This window comes from Erinaceus europaeus, chromosome 17 (genome assembly GCF_950295315.1).
Source record: "Erinaceus europaeus chromosome 17, mEriEur2.1, whole genome shotgun sequence".
NCBI lineage: Eukaryota > Metazoa > Chordata > Mammalia > Eulipotyphla > Erinaceidae > Erinaceus > Erinaceus europaeus.
In genome coordinates, this window is record NC_080178.1 from 8,548,184 (window position 1) to 8,570,322 (window position 22,139).

A 22,139-nucleotide genomic window follows, 5' to 3' on the forward strand; every position below is an offset into this window, starting at 1 on the left:
GACCTTCAAGCCTTTCTGGATCCTTCAATTGGTGTGTTGATTCCCTTTGTCTGACTTCCCCACTGACCTCCTGTTGTCCACTGCCCCCTACCCCCACCCCCTCCCCGCAGCCCCCCTCATTCTGCCCATGACCTCTGTGAGCAGCTTTCCCAGGGAAACAAGGAAGTCAGGCTGGGTGGGAGAGGTGGAGTGGAGAGAAAGGTTGGGGAGGGGCAGACAAAGGATGCTGTGAATTATTCAGAGACACAAGCAGGGAGGTGGAGGGTTTGCAAAGGAAGGGAGAAGGAGTAGCAGTACAGTCCCGGGCAGGGGTGAGAGGTAGCCCCACGCCTTCTCCTCTGGAATCCAGGGGCCTCCAGCCAGACCAGGGATACAGGAGAGACATTGAGCTACTGCTCAATGAGATTCCTGGGCCTTCCCCACTACTTCCAAGAACACCCCTAGCCCCTCACCCCCACAGAGCTGTTCTGCGGCCAGCCATCACCCATGTCACTTAATATTTTGGGAACAGAAATTCAACCCCCCCACACACACCCCTCTCCCTACACCAGCCCCTCCTTCTTGAACCCAGATCAGCCCAAGGGAATGTGGGAAAGGCTTGACAACTCTGAGCCAAGTTGCTAGGAGGAAGTGCCAAATACACCTGCTAGAAATACACCTGCCCTCCAGCTCTGCTGTTGTCTAGAAAAGGGGCATGTTTAGCTGGGGATGGGGCTACAGGGTGTGCCCGCTGCAGACGGTGCTATAATATACCTGGGCTCCATCTCCAAGGCTGGGTGCTTTGGACTTTGCATTTTAACCATGGCAGAAGGGTGACCAAGGTGTTGCCAACTCATCACTCAGAAGTCCTCAAGAATCAGAATCTTAGGGGGCCAGGTGGTGGCGTACCTGGTTCAGCGCACATGTTACGGTGCACAAGGACCCAGGTTCGAGCCCTCAGTCTCCACCTGCAGGGGGGAAAAAGCTTCACAAATAGTGAAGCAGGGCTGCAGGTGTCTCTCTGTCTCACTCCCTCTATCTCCCCCTTTCCTCTTGATTTCTGACTGTCTCTACCCAATAAATAAAAAATATGGATCATGTCCCAGTAGGACAAAACTTTTTTTTTTTTCCCAGCTTACTCTTACTTTCTATTTCTTTCTCTCTGTGTGAGGAAGGGTGAGGTGGAGACAGAAAATGTCAACACTCAGCCAGATGTGCCAACAGACATCTCCAGTGCTTGACCTAGATTCCGAGGACCTCATGGTGGTTCCCGGTGCTGTGTAACTCTGGTAGTGTCACAGAAAGTTAGAAAGACTGTGTGTTCTCTTCCCCTCCCGCCTAGGGCAGCCCAGAACCTGATGACAAGCCCTACCAACAGGCTGTCCTCCCTTTCCTGACGTGGCAGGGTCCTGGGCCCCTTAGGTGGGGTCGACCCACCCACTCTTCAGATCTGGGCAGCCCAGGATGTGAGCTGTGAGGATTTGTACTATTTCCTGGTTCACCAGATTGGGTGTGGAAACCTGCCAGTCCAGTTTTGGGGGAACAAAGGTAGCTTTTGTCACTCAGATCACAGCTACTTATCAGCTGAAGTGGGGGGGGGGGCTTGCTTATGGCAAAGCGGGGGGGGGGGGGGGGGGGGGAATTCGCCACCTCGTGGTGGCTGACAGTAAAGACTGGCGGGTGGCTGCATCTTTAAGCTCAGTATTTCCTCCTAGAGCTTGGGTAGGGACCACCTCTTCCTCCTCCTTCTCTTCTTTTTCATCCCCTTCCCTCTCCTCTCTTCCTCCTACCTCCCCTGCTCCCCTCCCCTCACTCTCCTCCCCCTTCCTCCTCTTTGAGTCCTTCTCTTCCTCTTCTTCCTTCTCTTCCTCCTTTTTAAAAATATTTTTATTTATTATTGGAAAGAGACAGATATGAGAGGAATGGGGAGATAGAGAGACAGAGAGACACCTGCAGCCCAGCTTCACCACTCATGAAGCTTTCCCCCTGCAGGTGAGGGCTGGGAGCTCAAACTTGGGTCTTTGCACACTGTAATGTGTGCACTTAACAGGTAAGACACCGCCCGCCCCCTTATTCTTTGGGATGGGGTGGGAAATGGTCTCCCTGGCATCTTCTAAGTCCAGACCCTCAAGATTCTACAGATAAAGAAAGCAAGACTCAGGGAAGTTAGTATTTGACTGGGTCCTGTATATTTTTCATTGAGCACTGGGACTTTTATCATTTGTGAAATTATCTTTTCCTAACCATGGCCCATCTTACTGAGCTATTAAGAATCTCATCCTCCTCTGCCTCCTCATCTGTGTTGCTCCTTCTTTTTCTTCTTCATCCACTGCTCCCCTTTTTTTTTAGCTATACCCAGAGAGTATACCAAAACATACCACAATACCAAAGCTTCCTTCAATGCAGTGGGAGGTGGGTTTGAACTTGTATAGTGTACCTGGCAAAGCAGTAAGCTTTGCTTATTCAAGTAATTCAGGTAAGCTCTTGCCCATGCAAGTTTCTTGATTACTTAGGTATAATAATAAAAAAAAAATGCTCCTATTGTCACTTAAAACAATAAAATCCTAGAGTCTGTGTGCCAGAGGTATCGAGGTTCCAGGTTCAAGCCCCAGCACTGCCAGAAGCCTGACCTGAGGGAGGTCTCTTTTTTTCTGTCTCTCTTCCTCCCCCATTGTCTCCATGGTTATTGATGGGGCTTAGTCCACTGTTCCTGGAAGCCATTTTCCCTTTTTTTTTTTTTATTGTATAGGACAGAGAGAAATCAAAAGAGGGGAAGACAGTGAGGGTCAGAGACAGACACCTGCAGACCTGCTTCACCGCTTATGAAGCATCCCCCCTGCATGTGGAGAGCCGGGGACTCAAACCCAGATCTTTGCACAGGTTCTTGAACTTCCTATTCTTCTTCTAGCGTTTGCCCTTCTTCCGTAGCCAGTCAACAGCGTCAGGTTGAGCCTGATGTAAAGTTTCGAGACCTCCTTTGAATCTGGAGAGGTGGCAGTCATTGACTATGTGGGTCATAGTCTGTCTGTAGCCGCAGGGGCAGTTCGGGTCGTCTCTGGCTCCCCAGCGATGGAACATAGCGGCGCACCGGCCATGGCCTGTTCGATAGCGATTGAGGAGGGCCCAATCATAACGTGCTAGGTCAAAGCCGGGTTGACGCTTGCTTGTTGCTGCTTGTTGCTGGCTTTGAAAGTGACTGGGATCCATGTGGATTCATTCGGCTAGGAAGGATCGTCAGTTTCCCCAGTGAATGGGTACTCATGGGATGCACCACAGGAAGGTCGATCCAATGCATCCTATTATGTGTGCTTAACCCAGTGTACCAGTGCCCAGCCCCTGGTCCCTCCCTCTCTCTCTGACTCACATTTTTTTTTTAAAGAAAAGTAGACTTGGCAAAGGTTTACTGGCAGGATTGGGGCTTGAACTCTGATTCTTTGAGTCCCAGCCCACTGCCCCCTCCATTTGGGGCAGGCTACCAAGTTCACAATGTAGCCTTGATTCTTGGCTGACTTACTCTTGTTTTGAATTCAGCTTGTCCTCTCGCCTCATTCTAAGTTTGATCTGTCAGTTTCCAAAGAAAAGTAGCTGTGAAAAAAAAAAATTAAAAAAAAAAAAAGAAAAGTAGCTGTGGAGACACAAACACAAATGTCTGTTCTTTCCATGTCTGTCCTACAATGTTGGTGCAAGTGTCAGCATTCTGGGAAGGGACAGGACAGCACAGCTGAAGAAACTCCTCTTCCTACTTCCCTGACTGGGACCAGGCAGACCATTTCTCAGCCTGCGACCCATCCTAAGCCTTCTCTTCTCTCCCTTCCCCCTCTTTTAATTTTATTAGTGATTTAATATTGATTTACAAAATTACATAGCAACACGGATCCCACCACCAGAGTTCTGAATCCCCAATCCCTCCATTGCAAGCCACTGCAGCTCTCCTAAGGTTGCAGACAAGGGTGAACTGTCCTCTCTACAACTCTGTCTACATCTGTACATAATGTCCCCCTTTTCCTTCCAGGTCCAATCCTCTCTTCTCCTCCAAGCCACTCATGAAATCGTTACTGCATCCATATGTCCCTTCCTTTTTCCTCCTTTCCCCCCCCCCCCCTCTCTCTCTCTCTCTCTCTCTGGGGTCTGATGGAGCTGGAGTTCCAAGCCCTCTTTTTCCTATCACTTCTCCCCCATTGAGAGTTTGGATGAAAATAGTTTATGGGGTGCTGAAGGTAAGTGCTTCTCCACTTGACATGGCAGCCCTCTCTTCTCTGAGTTGTGGATTTATTTTGTGCACTCTCTGAGTTTCCTGTCCCGTCTGCAGTGTGGAGTGGATCCTGAAGCCAGTCTCCCTGGGTGAAAATCTTCTTCCTCAATTTGCTTAACCTCTCTGTGTTTCGGCGAGTTGCCTTTTAAAATGGCCGTGGGAAGAGTAACAACTCCACGTGGTCAGAAAGATTGGGCGGCTTGATGTACTGTGAACAGGGGCCAGGGAGGAGATGGCTCAGTGAGTAGAGCTTGTGAGTTGAATGTTATGAGACCCTGGCTTCCAGGGTCCAAGCTCCCAGCAGCACAGAGGACTGGACAGTTATAGTTAGAACCATGCCTGGCATAAAGTGGTTTCTGCACATGTTAGTGATTCGTGGGTGAACTGCTGTGGACTTTCTTTTTTGCTGCTGTGCCCTTGGCAGCTAGTCAAGCACTCAACACAAAGCAGGGCTCAGTAAGTCCTTAAAATAAATAAACATATAAATAAGCCAGGGCACTCTTCAGCTCCGGCTATTGGCTGTGCTGAGAATCAAACTTGGAGCTTCTCGAATGCATGGTCCTGCGCCAGTGGGCCAGTGACATAGCCTAGTTGCTTAGTGTGTTGCTTTGCCATGTGCACTATCTTGGTTCAAGGAAGCTTTAGTGCTGTGATCTCTCTCTCTCTCTCTCCCCCTCTCTCTTCTCTCCTGTGTAAAAAACAAGGCAGGCAAAAAAATGTGTGTCCTGTCAGCTACTACTGCACCGTCTACCAGAACCATAAATACTTTTTTGAATGGAAAAATGAATAATAAGCAAGAAAAGTCAATCTAAAAACACATGCTTTTGGAAGTCAGGCAGTAGCACAGCGGGTTAAACACAGGTGGTGCAAAGCGTAAGGATCCCGGTTCGAGCCCCCGGCTCCCCACCTGCAGGGGAGTCGCTTCACAAGTGGTGAAGCAGGTCTGCAGGTGTCTATCTTTCTCTCCCCTTCTCTGTCTTCCCCTCCTCTCTCCATTTCTCTGTCCTATCCAACAATGACGACAACAACAATAATAACTACAACAACAACAAAAAACTAGGGCAACAAAAGGGAATCAATATTTAAAAACAAACAAAAACACATGCTTTTGTTCCTTCCCAAGGCCTCAGCTTCACCCTACCCCTGGAGCAGAACTGTTGGCTTCTCAGGCAGTCTGGTCTCTGGAGTCAGCCATGACCCTGTTTGTGGGTCTCTCCAAGCCCACTCCACACCACCCAGCCCAGCCCTGCTGTGGAACTCTGGGTTGCGGGGGTGAGGGGTGGGGTGGGAGGTGGATGTCGCAAGATCCCATGTGTTAGATGTTTTTCTAGCCAGCTCTGTGGGAGGCCCTGACTTTCCCAGGCAGCTGTGTCTTCTCTCCAGCCTGGCTCGAGTTGCTGGGGGAGAAGGACAGAAAAGGGAGGAAAATTTACCCAATATTTATATTTCTCAGGGAGAAAGAGAAGTGACAGCTGTGAGGATAATGATTTCCAAATGTTGGGCTGGAGATAGGCCATACCCTGTCTTGGAGGCTGGTAAAATGCTGTAAAGTCTTATGCCCTGCAGGTGCAGATTCTGTTTCAGGCTTGGGGTTCAGTCTGTACAAAAACTTTCTTAAGTGTCTCTCTCTTTTTTTTTTTTAAATAATTCTTGACACCCAAGTTGAAGTCTGACGCAGAAAGCTGGTCAACCCTGGAGCCCAGTCCAAATCCATGTCAAACTTTGGACTCTGTTTTCCCCTTCCTTCCTTCCTTCCTTCCTTCCTTCCTTCCTCCCTCTCTTTCTTTCTTCTTTCTTTCTTTCTTTCTTTCTCTCTCTCTTTCTTTCTCTCTTTCTTTTTCTTTCTTTCTTTCTTTTTTTCTTTTTCTTTCCATCTCCCTTCCTTCCTCTTTCTTTCTTTGTTTCTTTCTTTCTTCCTTTCTTTCCATCTCCCTTCCTCTCTCTTTTTCTCTTTCTTTCTTTCTCATATCCTTCCTTTCTCTCTTTATCCCCTTTCTTTCCTTTCTTCCTCTCTCCCTTCTTTCTTTCTCCCTTCCTTCCTCTCCCTTCCTCTCTTCTTTCTTTTTCTCCTTTCCCCTCCCTCCTCCCTCTTCCTTTCTTCCTTTCCCTTCCTTCCTTCCTTCCTTCCTTCCCTTCTTTCTCACTCTCTCTCTCTCTCTTCAACAAGTATTGGTTGAGAGCCAGTTATCATCAAGTTCTGAATGGAACCCACAAAGGTATTTTCCCCCTGAAGAGCTGATGTTCTAAAAAGGGGAGGTAGAGCATGATGACAAAAAGAAAGAAATAAAACTGTGTAACAGAGAGGGCTTAGGAGCTCCAGAGTGGGAATGGAGGTGTGGCTTGCAGTATTATTATTATTTTAAGATTTTATTTATTTACTAATGAGAAAGTGGAGGCGAGAGAAAGAACCTGACATCACTCTGGTACATGTGCTGCTGGGGACTGAACTTGGGACCTCATGCTTGAGAGTCCAGTGCTTTATCCACTGTGCCACCTCCCAGGCCACTGTAGCTTACAGTATTAAAGCAGATGGTCTTTGGAACTTCATTGAGTAAGTATGAATTGAAATTCAAGACTGTAAGATCTGTTGGGGAAAAAACTAAGCAGCGTGGGGTGGAGAAACATCACGGACAAGAGGCTCTGAGGCAGGAGCATGCCCGGCATGTGGCAGGACCAGCCCAGGGCAGAGTGAAACGGTGGCTGAGACCACTGGAGAGAAGAGAGGCAGGAGTATGGAGAGAATGTTGGCAGACCTTGCCAGGGATATGTAGTCTTTGCTGGATCTTAAAAAAAAAAAAGAGTCGGGCGGTAGCACAGCAGGTTAAGCGCACGTGGCACAAAGTGCAAGGACCAACATAAGGATCCCAGTTCGAACCCCAGGCTCCCTACCTGCAGGGGAGTCACTACACAGGCGGTGAAGCAGGTCTGCAGGTGTCTGTCTTTCTCTCCCCCTCTCTGTCTTCCCCCTCCTCTCTCCATTTCTCTCTGTCCTATCCAACAACAATGACACCAATAACAACAATAATAACTACAACAAGGGCAACATAAAAGGAATAAATAAATATTAATAAAAAGAAAAAATTGTTTCAATAAGGACTTCGTTTAAATTGACAAGTTGCTAATCAGTATGCCATAATTAATTATGGAAGCCAGACCTTCCACTTTCTACACCCCAGAAAGAATTGTGGTACATATTCCCAGAAGGGAAGAAATGTTAGAGGAAGGTGACTATAGAGTTCTGAACCTCAGTTCCATCAGAATCCAGAGAAAGAAGGAAAAAGGAAGGACATTTGGAAGTAGTAAGGGGTGCAGGTGTGACTTAGAAGAAGACAGGGAGTCAGGCGGTAGCGCAATGAGTTAAGCGCAGGTGGCACAAAGCTCAAGGACCGGTGAAAGGATCCCAGTTCGAGCCCCCAGCTCCCCACCTGCAAGGGAGTTACTTCACAGGCAGTGACGCAGGTCTGCAGGTGTCTGTCTTTCTTGCCACCACCACCCCCCTATCTTCCCCTTCTCTCTCCATTTCTCTCTGTCCTATCCAACAACAAGTACAGCAATAAAACAACAAGGGCAACAAAAAAGGAATAAATAAATATTTTTAAAAATTTTTAAAAAGGAGAAGTCAGGACCATAGAAAAAAATGGACAAATATATATGAATATATATAGTTATAAAAATAACAGTCAACTCTTCTCTGTGGCCTTGGGAGAACTACTGTAGTTTTCAATAGAGGGAATGGAATCACAGAACTCTGGAGGTGGGAATGGTGTGGAATTGCACTTATTATCTTGTAATTTTGTAAAGCAATATTAAATCACTAATAATGATAATAATACAAGATTTTAAATTCTGACTGCTGTGAGAGGAACATATTCTAGAACAGCAGAGGAAGAGATAGGCAGATCAGCTTTGTAAGAACTTCCAATAGTTTGAAAAAGGATGGCCAATGAGATATTCTGAAGAAAGCCTGATTTGAAAAGTTAAATTCAGTGTTAACAAAGTATGGCATTATTGTTGTTGTTATTGATGTCATCATTGTTGGATAGGACAGAGAGAAATGGAGAAGACAGAGAGGAGGAGAGAAAGACAAGACACCTGCAGACCTGCTTCACCGCCTGTGAAGCGACTCCCCTGCAGGTGGGGAGCCGGGGGCTCGAACCGGGATCCTTAGGCCGGCCCTTGCGCTTTGCGCCACGTGCACTTAACCTGCTGTGCTACCGCCCGACTCCCATGGGTGAAGTTTTGAAGGAACATGTTCCCAGCCTGTAGACTTCATCTGTTTTCTTTCTCTCTACAGGGTCCCCACTGTCCCGGTGAAGAACCTGAATGGGTCCAGTCCTGTCAACCCGGCCTTGGCAGGTAAGAGCACCCCTGGGCTGCTGGCCTTGCTTCAGGTAGATGAATGACACCAGGGATAAACAGGATGTGAGGTATTGTGAAAGTGAAATTAGAATGGTAATGAGACACATGGGGCTTTCAGGAGCTGGGCCAGGCAGAAAGAATCTGGGGGAGACTTGACTTCTAAAAGCAAAGCACACGGTTGAAGACTAGTTGCATAAATAGATTTCTGGGTAAAGACAAGGGTTAAAGAGGCCAGGGATGTAGCTCCACATTAAAAATTGCTTATCGAGGGCCTAGGGCCCTGGAGGCCCCAAGTTTGATTCTTAGCATCACCATAAGTCTCTCACTCCCTGTCTTTTATCTAAACACAGAGAATCCTGATTAAAGTCTCAGCCAGAAGGAAGGAAGTGGGGAGGGGACTTGGGGGGCTGTTGAGGGGCTTACTCTCTGGTCCTGCCTCACTTCCGCCCTTCCAGGAATCACAGGGATCCTCATGAGTGCAGCGGGGCTGCCTGTGTGTCTCACCAGGCCACCGAAGCTGGTCCTGCACCCACCTCCCGTCAGCAAGAGCGAAATCAAATCCATCCCTGGAGTTTCCAACACAAGCCGCAAGACCACTAAAAAACAAGCCAAGAAAGGTAGGAGATAGCACAGTGGTTATTCAACAAGTCCTTCATGCTTAAGGCTCCAAGGTCCCAGCTTCAGTCCTTGGCACCAACATGAGCCAGAGCCAAACAACAAAATAAAATAAAATAAAATAAAATAATAAAATAAAAGTAAAGTGAAGTAAAGTAAAAAAGAAAGGTATGAGCTTTCTTATCATGTAGGGTCCTAGCTTTGGCCCTGTCTCTCTACCACTGAAGGTCTGTCCTGTGTTTTGATCTTCTCAGTGCCTTAATTCTGTATTTCTTTTCTAAAAAAATATTTATTTATTTATTTATTTATTTATTTCCTTTTGCTGCCCTTGTTGTTTTTATCGTTGTTGTTATTGATGTCATCGTTGTTGGATAGGACAGAGAGAAATGGAGAGAGGAGGGAAAGACAGAGGGCGAGAGAAAGATAGACACCTGCACACCTGCTTCACCATTTGTGAAGCGATTCCCCTGCAGGTGGGGAGCCGGGGGCTCGAACCAGGATCCTTACACAGGTCCTTGCACTTTGTGCCAGGTGCGCTTAACCCACTGCACTACCGCCAGATTCCCCCAACAACAATCGATCCAAACTCCCAGAGGGGGAGAAGTGGGAAGAGGAGGAAGAGAAGGATCTGAACTCCAGCTCCATCAGGTCCCAGAGAGAGGAGAAGGAAAAAGTGAGGGATGTTTAGAGGTAGTAATGATGTCATGAGCGGCTTGGAGGGGAAGAGAGGACTGGACCTGGAAGAAAAAGGGGACAGTTATGTACAAATCTAGACAGATAGTCGTGAATCAGATGATAGTTAACCCATGTCCGCAATGGAGGCATTGGGGATTCAGAACTTATGGTGGTGGGAATGGTGTGGGATTAATTACACCCCTGATGATGTGTTCTTTTGTAAATCAATATTAATAAAAATAATTTTTAAATATTTATTTTCCCTTTTGTTGCCCTTGTTGTTTTATTGTTGTAGTTATTATTGTTGTAATTATTGATGTCATCGTTGTTGGATAGGACAGAGAGAAATGGAGAGAGGAGGGGAAGACAGAGAGGGGGAGAGAAAGATAGACACCTGCAGACCTGCTTCACCGCCTGTGAAGCGACTCCCCTGCAGGTGGGGAGCCGGGGTTCGAACCGGGATCCTTATGCCAGTCCTTGCGCTTTGCGCCACGTGAATAAAAATAATTTTAAAAAGGAATGCTGCTGGTGCATTCTTATGCTTTTGACCCTCCCTCGTAAGTCCTACCTAGCAAACTTTTTGTGAACATTCAGTAGTACCATTTATATGTTGCATTTATCCCAGAGCCTGGCAAGCAATAGACTTGCAACTAATAGAAGCATAATTCTTTTATTTATTTATTTATTTATTTACTTATTTATTTACTTATTTATTCCCTTTTGTTGCCCTGGTTGTTTTATTGTTGTTGTTACTGATGTCGTCATTGTTGGATAGGACAGAGAGAAATGGAGAGAGGAGGGGAAGACAGAGAGGGGGAGAGAAAGACAGACACCTGCAGACCTGCTTCACCACCTGTGAAGCGACTCCCCTGCAGGTGGGGAGCCGGGGGCTCGAACCCGGATCCTTAAGCAGGTCCTTGCGCTTTGTGCCATGTGCGCTTAACCCGCTGCGCCACTGCCCGACTCCCAGAAGCATAATTCTTCTTAAAGTAAAACATCAGGAAGGAAGAGCCTGTTTGCCAGTTTTTGACTGCTGTACGATCTGCTTCCTCAAGCCCTTGTCCTACTTCCCCAGTCATCAGAATACCTCTGCTTGAGTGAACTCGATGGCCTTACTCATCCTCTGATAGGAAGTGACAAGATTCAACACTTTCCCCCTCTTCCTGTTATTATTCATAGCATACCTCGGAGCCTTTGCTGGCAAAGCGTTGAAAGGCCGCGCTAGCTCACTTCATTGTCAAAGACACCTTTTGTGCTTGCTGCTGCTCTTCCGAATGGAGGAGGTGAGCAAAATGACAACTTAAAGACAAGTGAAGAGTGGCCCTTTATTTCCTTTGATGCCTTCTTGTGAGGTTCATCCTTGGCCATCAGATGGGGCTGCCTGCTTACGCCTGGAACCCGCAGGAATTCTGGAGTCATTGCAGCCTGTGTGGGTCTTCCCAAAGACTCACCATCTCCCTGAGGTCCGGCTACCTCATGGGGGCAGTGACTGCATTGTCAGCAGCTCTGGTTGCAACTTCTAGTTGCTCAGAAAACTTAAGTTCTCTTCTGTGCCACATCACAGGTTGAGACAGCACTTAGCACCTTGTCAGATGAAGTAGAAACTGAGGAGACTGGGAGTGCCACTCGAGTGCAAGAGTTCCCGGGCTCAGTCTCCAGCACCCCCAGTAGCTAGAGCTGAGTGGTGCTCTGGGGGGGGAAACGACTGAGTGCTGAGCCTACTTGAAGTGTTCTTCTTTTTTTTCTTTCCTTTTCTTTTCTTCTCTTCTCTTCTCTTCTTTTCTTTCATTTCCTTTCCTTCTCTTATTTCTCCTTCCTTTCTTCCTTCCTCTTTCTTTCGTTCATTCTTCAACGTGTCACAGTTTGCACAGTATTTTCTTTCTGTTATCTTACTCCATCTGTATGCAGATGAAGAGAGTCACACTTACACTCTTAGTCCAAAAGTGAGTTTGTGGGGGTCAGGCAGTAGCGCAGCGGGTTAAGCGCACATGGTGCAAAGCACAAGGACCAGCGTAAGGATAAGGATCCCGGTTCGAGCCCCCGGCTCCCCACCTGCAGGGGAGTCGCTTCACAGGCGGTGAAGCAGGTATCTTTCTCCCCCTCTCTGTCTTCCCCATCTCTCTCCATTTCTCTCTGTCCTATCCATCAAATGACATCAACAACAATAATAATCACAACAAGGTTACAACAACAAGGGCAACAAAAGGGGGAAAAATAGCCTCCATGAGCAGTGGATTCATGGTGCAGGCACTGAGCCCCAGCAATAACCCTGGAGGCAAAAAAAAAAAAGTGAGTTTGTTGAAAATAGGCAGGGAGATGGCAGGGAAGCAACTCTAGGAGGTAAAAGTAGGGGTCTACCATTCCCTCCTCTCCAGACTGTGACTCCCTTCTCTGTTCTGTGCCCCCCACTTTGAACTCTAAGATCCAAGTGCATAATAAAATGCTCCCCTTTTCTGGACTGAGCCTGGCAGCAGCTGCCCTCTCTGACATGCCCATCCCATCTCTGTGCCGGTACCCTCACTGATCAACCTGTCCCCACAGGTAAAACTCCAGAAGAAGTGCTGAAAAAGTATCTGCAGAAAGTCCGGCACCCTCCTGATGAGGTGAGTACAGGGGATATAGGAAATTATTTCTCTTTCTTTCTTTTTCTTTTTTTTTTTTTTTTTTGCCTCCAGGGTTATTGCTGGGGCTCAGTGCCTTCACTATGAATCTATTGCTCCTGGAGACTTTTTTTTTCCATTTATTGGATAGGACAGAGAGAAGTAAGTCAAGAGAGATGGGGAAGATAGAGAAGGGGAGAGAAAGATAGACACCTGCGGACCTGCTTCACCGCTTGTGAAGTGACTCCCCTGCAGGTGGGGAGCCGGGGGGGGGGGGCTTGAACCGGGATCCTTGCTCGGGTCCTGGCATTTTTTTACTATGTGCACTTAACTGAGTGTGCCACTGCCTGGCCCCCCGGCATTTATTTCTCTGCCTGGATTTCTGGAGAAATGCAGTATCAGCTGCTTTTTAAGTCCTGACTGGCCCAGAACAGGTCAGAGTGACTGGCCCAGAACAGGTCAGAGTTAACCCCTGGGTTCAGAGGTTCTGGATCCAGACCTGAGGCTTCTCCTCTCCCATCTCTCCCATCCAGCTAAGTACCGACTGAGTCTAACCGCCTTAACAGGACCCTCCAAATGTAGGGAAAACAGTGATACACTGTGGGACTTGACTTTACAATGGATTTGATGTCAACAAATGGTTCCCAGCCAGAGATCATGATTTCTTTCTTTCTTTATTTATTCCCTTTTGTTGCCCTTGTTGTTTTATTGTTGTTGTTGTTGTTATTGATGTTGTTGTTGGATAGGACAGAGAGAAATGGAGAGAAGAGGGGAAGACGGAGAGGGGGAGAGAAAGACAGACACCTGCAGACCTGCTTCACCACTTGTGAAGCAACTCCCCTGCAGGTGGGGAGCCGGGGGCTCAAACCCGGATCCTGCTGCTGGTCCTTGTGCTTTGCATCACGTGCGCTTAACCCGCTGAGCTACCGCCTGACACCCTGATCATGATTTCTATGACTGGGGAGAAGGGGTCTGGGACGTAAGGGGTTAGAAGATGCTGCTGGGATCTAGTGAATCAAAGCTGGAGGACCTCCCAAGCACCCCAACAAAGCCTGGCACAGCCGCCAAGACCAAGATTTATTGGGCCCCAAGTGTTGACAGTGCCGGGTTTGAGAAATCCTGTCGAGGTTTTCTTTCAATAGTAGCCTCCCTGGTACACTGGGGGTAGGGGGGAGTTCAACTTAAATGAAGCTGGTGAGGGAGATAGCATAATGGTTCTGCAAAGAGACTCTTTATGCCTGAGGCCCCAAGGTCTCAGGTTCAATCCCCCTGCACCACCATAAACCAGAGCTGAGCAGTGCTCTGGTAAAAATAAAAATAAATAATAATAAAGCTTGTCACCAGGTCTTTTGGCAACAGTTTACTTTGCCCATAAACCAGGGAAGGTTCTCTAAAGAGGAAGGGAGGGGCATGGTCACAGCATTCACAGGGAAAATTATCCTGTGTTGGGGACTCTACGTCAGTACGTACCACCACTAGCTATGGGGGGGTTTTTATTTCGCCATTATATAAAATGAGACAAAGTTATATTTAGCTTCCTAAGGGTGCAGGCTTTACAGTTATGTGAGTTTTCTAGAAAAGCAACAATGAGAAGCATCGTGAAGGGAGGCTGTGGTCTCCATGGCCAGGTGGTTCCTGATGGTTCTCTCTGCTGTGTGTCCTTCCACCCCCCCCCCCAGGACTGTACCATCTGTATGGAGCGCCTGACGGCCCCCTCAGGCTACAAGGGACCACAGCCCACTGTCAAGCCTGACCTGGTGGGGAAGCTGTCCAGGTGCGGACACATCTACCACATCTACTGCCTGGTCGCCATGTACAACAATGGTAACAAGGTGAGTTCCCATCCCTGGGGGATGTTGGCACAAGAGTGTGGAGTTCTCTCTGGGGACTGCCCCCAGGTGGTGTAGGGAGTCTGCTGGACTGCCAGATCCTGGTTCGAGCCCCCCCCCCCCCACCTGCAGGGAGGGAAGCTTCATGAGCAGTGAAACAGGTCTGCAGGTGTTTGTCTTTCTCCCTGTCTCCTTTCCCTCTTAGTTTCTCTCCATCCTGTCAAGTAAGAAAAAACTAGAAAGAAAGCAAAGGGGGCCGGGTGGTGGCGCACCTGGTTGAGTGCACAGGTTACAGTGCACAAGGACCCAGGTCTGAGCCCCCGGTCCCCACCTGCAGGGGGAAAGCTTTGCAAGTGGTGAAGCAGTGTTGCTGGTGTCTCTCTGTCTCTCTCCCTCTCTATCACCCCCTTCCCTCTCGATTTCTGACAGTGTCTATCTGATAGATAAATAAAGATAATGAAAATATTTTTTTTAAAACAGAAAAAGAAAAAAAGATGGGGTAGGGAAGGGAGGAAGGAAGGAAGGAAGGAAGGAAGGAAGGAAGGAAGGAAGGAAGGAAAGGAGAAAGAAAGAAAGATAGCTGCCAGGAGCAGTGGATTCATAGTGCTGGCACCAAGCCCCAACAATAACCCTGGAGGCAATTAAAAAAAAAATAGAAAAAAAAAGTGAAGCTTTTGTCCATGAACGAGGAGGAAGTTCTTTCTTAGCACTAGGCTCCCTGGTGAGCACTCACTTACACTGTGGGGATAGATTTCTCAATCACCCTTCCTGCTGCAGAGCTAATGATCACAAGTCACAATCCGTGTTCCTGGGGCAACTTCAAAAGCCCATCACAGGCATGAGAGACTGTCTGCCCAAGTCTACCTGGTAACTGTTGTTGGAGAAAGGGAAGGTCCTCCGTGGACCTCTTCTTACCCAGTTCATGACAGTGGGATGGCACTCCCATTAGAGATGGCTTCCAGGAAACTTAGAAGTCTCCTGGGGGTTGGGTGGTGGCGCACCTGGTTGATCACACATATTACAATGCATAAGGACCCGGGTTCAAGCCCTCAGTCCCCACCTGCAGGGGGAAGACTTCAGAGTGGTGAAGCAGGGCTGCAGTTGTCTCTCTCTCTCTCTCTCTCCCTCTGTCTCTCTCCTTCCTCTCCATTTCTGGCTGTCTCTATCCAGCAAATAAAAATAATAAAAATATAAAAAAAATTCCTAAGATGACCACTGTCTCTTCATAGTTTCTGAGCTTTTTCTAAATCTCTTATCCAAGTCCTCTCCCATGCCTTAAACCTTCCTTAAACCTTCCGCGATAAACCTTCCCTTCCCGTCTCTGTGAATGCAGATCCTACCCAATTCTCCGAGCCTGGCTGGGTTGCATCAGAGGCTGAGATCTTCCTCATAGTCACTCACCTCCAAGTCATCCTAAATAAATAAATAAATAAATAAATAAATAAATAAATAAATAAAGAAAGAAAGAAAGAAAGAAAGAGAAAGACAAAATAAAGTGTCTCGCTTTGGGGAACTGATTGGAACTTCTCTTACTGTGGGAAAGAGTAGAGGCAAGAAAGACAACAGAACCTTAGCTTATTAGTTAGCTTTTCAGATCCTCTAAGATTTTTTTTTTTCCATCTAGTACGTCACAATTAAGCAACACCTACTTGGCAGTCCGGGGGAAGGGGGGGGTGGTGAGGTGATGGATTGACCAATGGACTCTTAAATTTGAGGTCCTGAGTTTGAAAGCACCAGAAGGATGCTAGATTTTTCTCTCTCTCCTTCTCTCTCCCATAAACAAACAAACAAAAAATAAATAAATAAGACCTTAAAAAAGAATACCTATTTTATAGGGAGTTGTTACTATGAATATGCAAATTGATATTGTCTTTGCATTCTGGATATAATCCTTTTCCCCTTTCATCTCTCTGCGGCCCTGTGATTGATGCTTACATAGTGTGGGTCTTTCTCAGTGTCTGGAGGGCTTGTATGCATACTCCGTCACTGATGGCCAATGCCCACTTTCCTGACCCTGAGTCCAAAGGCCTCCTTGGATTTTTGGAGCTTTTTAGTGCATTGCTGGAGTATGAACCCAGGGCCTTGCACAGGAGAATGGCCTCATGGCCCAGTTTCAGTATATCTGTATCTGTATATCACCTTCCATTTAAAAAAAAAAAAAATTTTTTAATTATCTTCATTTATTGGATAGGGACAGCCAGACATCAAGAGGGAAAGGGGGTGATAGAAAGGGAGAGAGAGGGGGCTGGGTCGTGGTGCACCTGGTTGAGCGCACATGTTACAATGCACAAAGACCTGGGTTCGAGCCCCCAGTCCCCACCTGTAGGGGGAAGCTTCATGAGTGGTGAAGCAGGGCTGCAGGTGTCTCTCTGTCTCTCTCCCTCTCTATCATTCCTTTCCCTCTCAATATCTGGATGTCTCTATTCCAATAAATAAATAAAGATAAGAAAAAAACAAGAGAGGGAGACAGACACCTGCAGCTCTGCTTCACCACTCGCAAAGCTTTCCCCCTGCAGGTGGGGACCTGGGGCTTGAACTCAGGTCCTTGTGCATTGTCATATGTATACTCAACCAGGTGTGCCGCCACATGGCCCCATCAATTTTCTTTTAAAGAAGGAAGGAGGGAGAGACAGAACAGCATATTGCTGTACCCATGGAATTTCCTTGGCACTGTCCATGGTTCTCTCTTGGGGGCCCAGGGAGATCAGACTCAGGGTCTTACTGATGGCAAGCCATACACTCTGCCTGCTGAGCTATCTCCCAGGTACCAAGACTTTACATTTTAAGAGGCTACTTTGGAGGGGCCGGGCAGTGGTGCACCTGTTTGAGTACACATGTTCCCAAGCACAAGGACCCAGGTTCAAGTCCCAAGTCTCCACCCACAGGGAGAAAGCATCACAAGTGGTGACGCAGTACTGTGGGTGTTTCTCTTTCTCTCTGTCCCCCCTCCTCTCTTGACTGCTCTCTGTCTCTGTCCAATAAATAAATAGATTACTTTGGGATTAAAGGGTTTCTTTAAACAGCCATTGCCTTTTTTGATGACTGGTTTTATGAATACTCTAGGATGCCATCGTCTACACTGGTATATTTAGCCTAAATATTAATACTTCCATTTATTCCCATAGTGCTTCAAAATGATTCTCCAGGTACTTACTACTCTTTTTTTTTTATTAATCGCTTTTCTTCCCCCCCCCCTTTTTTGTTGCCCTTGTTATTTTATCGTTGTTGTGATTATTATTATTCTTGTCATTGATGCTGGATAGGACAGAGAGAAATGGAGAGAGGAGGGGAAAACAGAGAGGGAGAGAGAAAGACAGACACCTGCAGACCTGCTTCACGGCCTGTGAAGCGACTCCCCTGCAGGTAGGGAGCCGGGGGCTCCAACTGGGATCCTTAAGCCAGTCCTTGCACTTCGGGCCACCTGCCCTTAACCTGCTGCACTACTACCCGACCCCCTCTTTTTATATTAATTATTTTAACTGATTGGACAGAGACAAATCAGGGGTGGAAGGGGATAAAGAGGGGAGAGAGAGAGCTCTGCTTCGTCACTTAGGAAGCTTCTCCCCTGCTGTTGGGGACCAGGAATTTGAACCTGGGTCCTTGCACATGGCTAGCGCTTGCACTTAACTAGGTGTGCCACCACCCGGCCCCAGGCATCACCCTTTATTCTCTTTTGTACAAATACTTGGAAGTATGTTAAGTATTCTTTAAATGAAAGAGGAGAGGAATGAATCCTCCAGAGAAGAGTGGTCTGATTTTCCTCCAAGATCATGAAGCGAGCTAAGACCAGAACAGAGAGTGAGGACCTTGGTTGGCTGAGTCCAGATCTTGAGTTCCATCCTCTGTAACCTCCCTTGTTTCCCTGAATACAAGCTATTTCTAGAAAGGAGCAGAGCTTGGATGGGAATATCCCTAAATAGCTCAGCAGAGGATCCCTGCCTTCTGGTGGACATGGGGACATGCTGGCAGCTTTAGTCCCAGCTGCATGGTCAAACTTTTTTGTACACATTGCTTGCTCCCTGCCCTCTCTCTCTCTCTCTCTCTCTCTCTCTCTCTCTCTATTTCTCTCTCTCGCTCTCCTTCTCTCCTTCTCCTTCTCTCTCATGCACACACACACACACACACACACCCTCCTTCCCCTCCTCCATCTCCCCCATATTTTTATTGGTGATTAATAGCAGGTTATAAGATTGAAAAATTACAAGCTAGAGTTCCACACCACACTCACAACCAAAGTTCTCTGTCTCCCAACCTCCCCCCTCCCAAAGATAATCACCAGGGTTTTCACAAAGTTTCAGAAACAATTTGTTTGCTTCTGTCTGTTCTTTTCTTTTTTTCTTTCCTTTCTTTCCTGTCTTTCTTCCTTTCTTTGTTCTCTCTCTTTTTTTTCAAGTTCATGCATATCAATTCTCTAGATTTCACATATGCATGAAACCATCTGGTAACTGTCTTTCATCATTTTATTTATTTCATTCAGTGTGATCACCTCCAGCTGTATTCATTTTGTCCTGAAGGACACAACACAACCTTATTGATCATAGAGTAGTACTCAAATATGTATAGACCGAAATAAAGTAAATATCCAACAACTTCTTCAGCCAGTCATCATCTGCCGATGGGCATTTAGTCTGCTTCCAGTCTTTGGCTATTGTGAATAATGCAGCTATGAACATAGGGCTGCATATGTCTCTTTGAGTTAATGTTTGTGTGTCTTTTGGATAAATGTCCAAGAGAGGTGTTGCTGGATCATAAGGCAAGTCCAGTTTTGTTTAAGGACTCTCCATACAGTCTTCTAAAGGGACTGAAACATTTGAAAACTTTTATCACCACCTGTGGTACCTTTCAGGATTGGGCGAAAAGGCCATTATCAAAACCTCTTTACCTGCCCCCCATAAAGAATTCTGGTGGGCTGGGTGGTGGCGCACCTGGTTGAGCACATGTTATAGTGCTCAAGGACCCAGGTTCGAGCCCCTGGTCTCCACCTGTAGGGTAAAGCTTCGCAGGTGGTGAAGCAGTGCTGCAGGTGTTTTTCTGTCTCCTTCGCTCTCTCTCTCTCTCTCCCTCCTTCCCTCTCAATTTCTGGCTGTCTCTATAAAATAAATAAATATTAAAAATTAAAAACAAAAAAGATAAAAAAAAAGAATTTTGGTCCATACTCCAGGGTAGAGGGTAAATATTATGGGGAAGATGACCAGAGGGTTCTGAACTCCAGTTCCAGGAAGACTCAGAGAGAAAAGAGGAAACAGCAACAACAACAACAAAGTAGCAGTAAGTGTAGATGTGACTTAGAAGGGAAGAGAAGACAGGACTATAGAAAAAAAAATGGGCAACACACAGAGCCGGGACGGCGTGGGGGTGTGGGGTGTGGTGCGCCTGGTTGAGCACATATGTTACAGAGACCCAGGTTCAAGCCTCTGGTTCTTGCAAAGGGAAAAGCTTCAAGAGCCATGAAGCAGGACTACAGGTGTCTTTGTGACTCTCCTCCTCTCTATAGCCCCATTCCTCTCCATTTCTGGCTGTCTCTATCAAATAAATAAACATAATAAAAAAATGAGCAAATATATATATAAATGTAGATGGTTATAGAAATAATAGTCAACTCATAGCTGTGATCTTGGGAGAACAGCTGCAGTTTCTAGGGGAGGGAATGGGTGATGGCAAAGATGTGGTTATATTTCTGTTTGTTATCTTATAATTTTATAAATCAATATTAAATCACTAAAGCACACACACACCACACACACACCACACCCCACCCACACACACACACACCCACACACACACCACACACACCACACTACACACACCCCCACACACCCCACACACACCCCCATGCCCCCTCCACACCACACACACACACACACACACACCACACCACACCACACACACAAACACACACACACACACACCACACACACCACACACCACACACCACACACACACATACAAACTCTTCCCCAAACTTGTTTCTTCTGACCTTGTGTCTTCAGGATGGGAGTTTGCAGTGTCCAACCTGCAAGACCATTTATGGGGTGAAGACGGGCACCCAGCCTCCGGGGAAGATGGAGTACCACCTCATTCCTCACTCCTTGCCTGGCCACCCTGACTGTAAAACCATCCGCATCATCTATAGTATCCCTCCTGGAATTCAGGTGAGGACGAGCCCTCGTAGCTGCTGGCTTTTGCTAGTTTTGTGTATCTGCAGGTACAAGGTTTTCCTTCGTCCTTCATGCTATGCAGATTGCTATAGCAGAAAGGTGACTTTTGGGGCCAGGTGGTGGCACACCTGGTAAAGCGCACACACTACAATGCTCAAGGACCCCGGGTTCAAGCCCCTGATCTCCATCTGCGGGGGGAAAGCTTCACGAGTGGTGAAGCAGGGCTGTAGATGTCCCCTCTTAATCTCTCTGTCTCTATCCAATAATAAATATATAAAAAGAAAAAGAATTTTTTTTTTAAAAAAAAAGATAACTTTCAAGCAACAGGGTTGCAGTTTTCCTTGTTCTGGAGAACATAAGTCCATGGTCAAGGCCAAGCATGTCCACCCTCCCAGTTTCACACAAAGGCAGATTCAGTGTATAGTGAGGACCTGTCCCTCAGCTCACAGATGTCGCTTCACTGTGTGCTCCCCAGGCTGGAGGAGTCTGGGGTGTCTTTTATAAGATTGTTCATCCTATTGGTGAAAGCTTTATCTTCATAGTCACTTCCCATGGACGCCAGCTCAAACCTTGTCTCACTGGGGATTAGCGTTCAACTTACTAACTTTGGAGGGACACAATCTTCTATTCTACCTCCCCATCCTCCCCAAATTCATGCCCTTCTTTGTCCTCATAGCGTTTGTTTCATCCCAGTCATCTCTCAAAAGTCTTAACTCAGACCAGCATTAAGTTTACTTTTTTTTTAAACAGATTTTTAATTTTTTTTAATCTTTATTTATTGGATAGAGACAGTCAGAAATTGAGAGGGAAGGAGATGATAGGGAGGGAGAGAGACAGAGAGACACCTGCAGCCCTGCTCCACCACTTGTGAAGCTTTCCCCCTGCAGGTGGGGACCAGGGGCTCGAACCTGGGTCCTTGTGCACTGTAACCTGTGCACTCAACCAGGTGCGCCACCACCTGGCCCCTAATTTTACTTTTTATTTTAACTTATTTTTATCTCCAGGGTTACCACTGAGGCTCAGTACCGGAACTACAAATCCACTCCTGACTGCCATCCCCCCCCCCCCATTTTATTGGATAGGACAGAGAGAAATTGAGAAAGGAGGGGGAGATAGAAGGAAAGAAAGGGGAGTCGGGCTGTAGCGCAGCAGGTTAAGCGCAGGTGGCGCAAAGCACAAGGACCGGCATAAGGATCCCCCAATCCCGGCTCCCCACCTGCAGGGGAGTCGCTTCACAGGCGGTGAAGCAGGTCTGCAGGTGTCTATCTTTTTCTCCTCCTCTCTGTCTTCCCCTCCTCTCTCCATTTCTCTCTGTCCTATCCAACAGCGACAACAACAATAATAACTACAACAATAAAACAACAAGGGCAACAAAAGGGAATAAATAAATAAAATAAATATTAAAAAAAAAAAGGAAAGAAAGACAGACACCTGCAGACCTGCTTCACCGTGTGTGAAGCGACCCCCCTGTAGGTGCGGAGCCGGGAGCTTGAACTGAGATCCTTATGTTGGTCCTTGTGCTTCATACTATGTGCATTTAAACCAGTGCACCAGCCTCCGTATTAACTTTATGTGATTGATGCAAGTCTCCTTTTCAAAAGCGATTACTATCGACGTATAGTAAGCATGTACAGGACTGCATTTTCACACGCATGTACATGTGTGCTTACAC

General features: G+C 46.9%; 1 protein-coding gene across 1 annotated transcript in view; it reads left to right on the forward strand.

The window, feature by feature from the left end:
- The window catches only part of DTX4 (deltex E3 ubiquitin ligase 4), a 59,342-nt gene that overhangs the window by 19,414 nt on the left and 17,789 nt on the right, over positions 1-22,139 (forward strand). Inside the window, exons 3-7 of the mRNA XM_007519492.3 lie at positions 8,526-8,587; positions 9,046-9,207; positions 12,422-12,483; positions 14,160-14,312; positions 20,300-20,461. Of these exons, the coding sequence (XP_007519554.1) occupies positions 8,526-8,587; positions 9,046-9,207; positions 12,422-12,483; positions 14,160-14,312; positions 20,300-20,461 (601 nt within the window). The remainder of the gene's footprint in view (positions 1-8,525; positions 8,588-9,045; positions 9,208-12,421; positions 12,484-14,159; positions 14,313-20,299; positions 20,462-22,139) is intronic.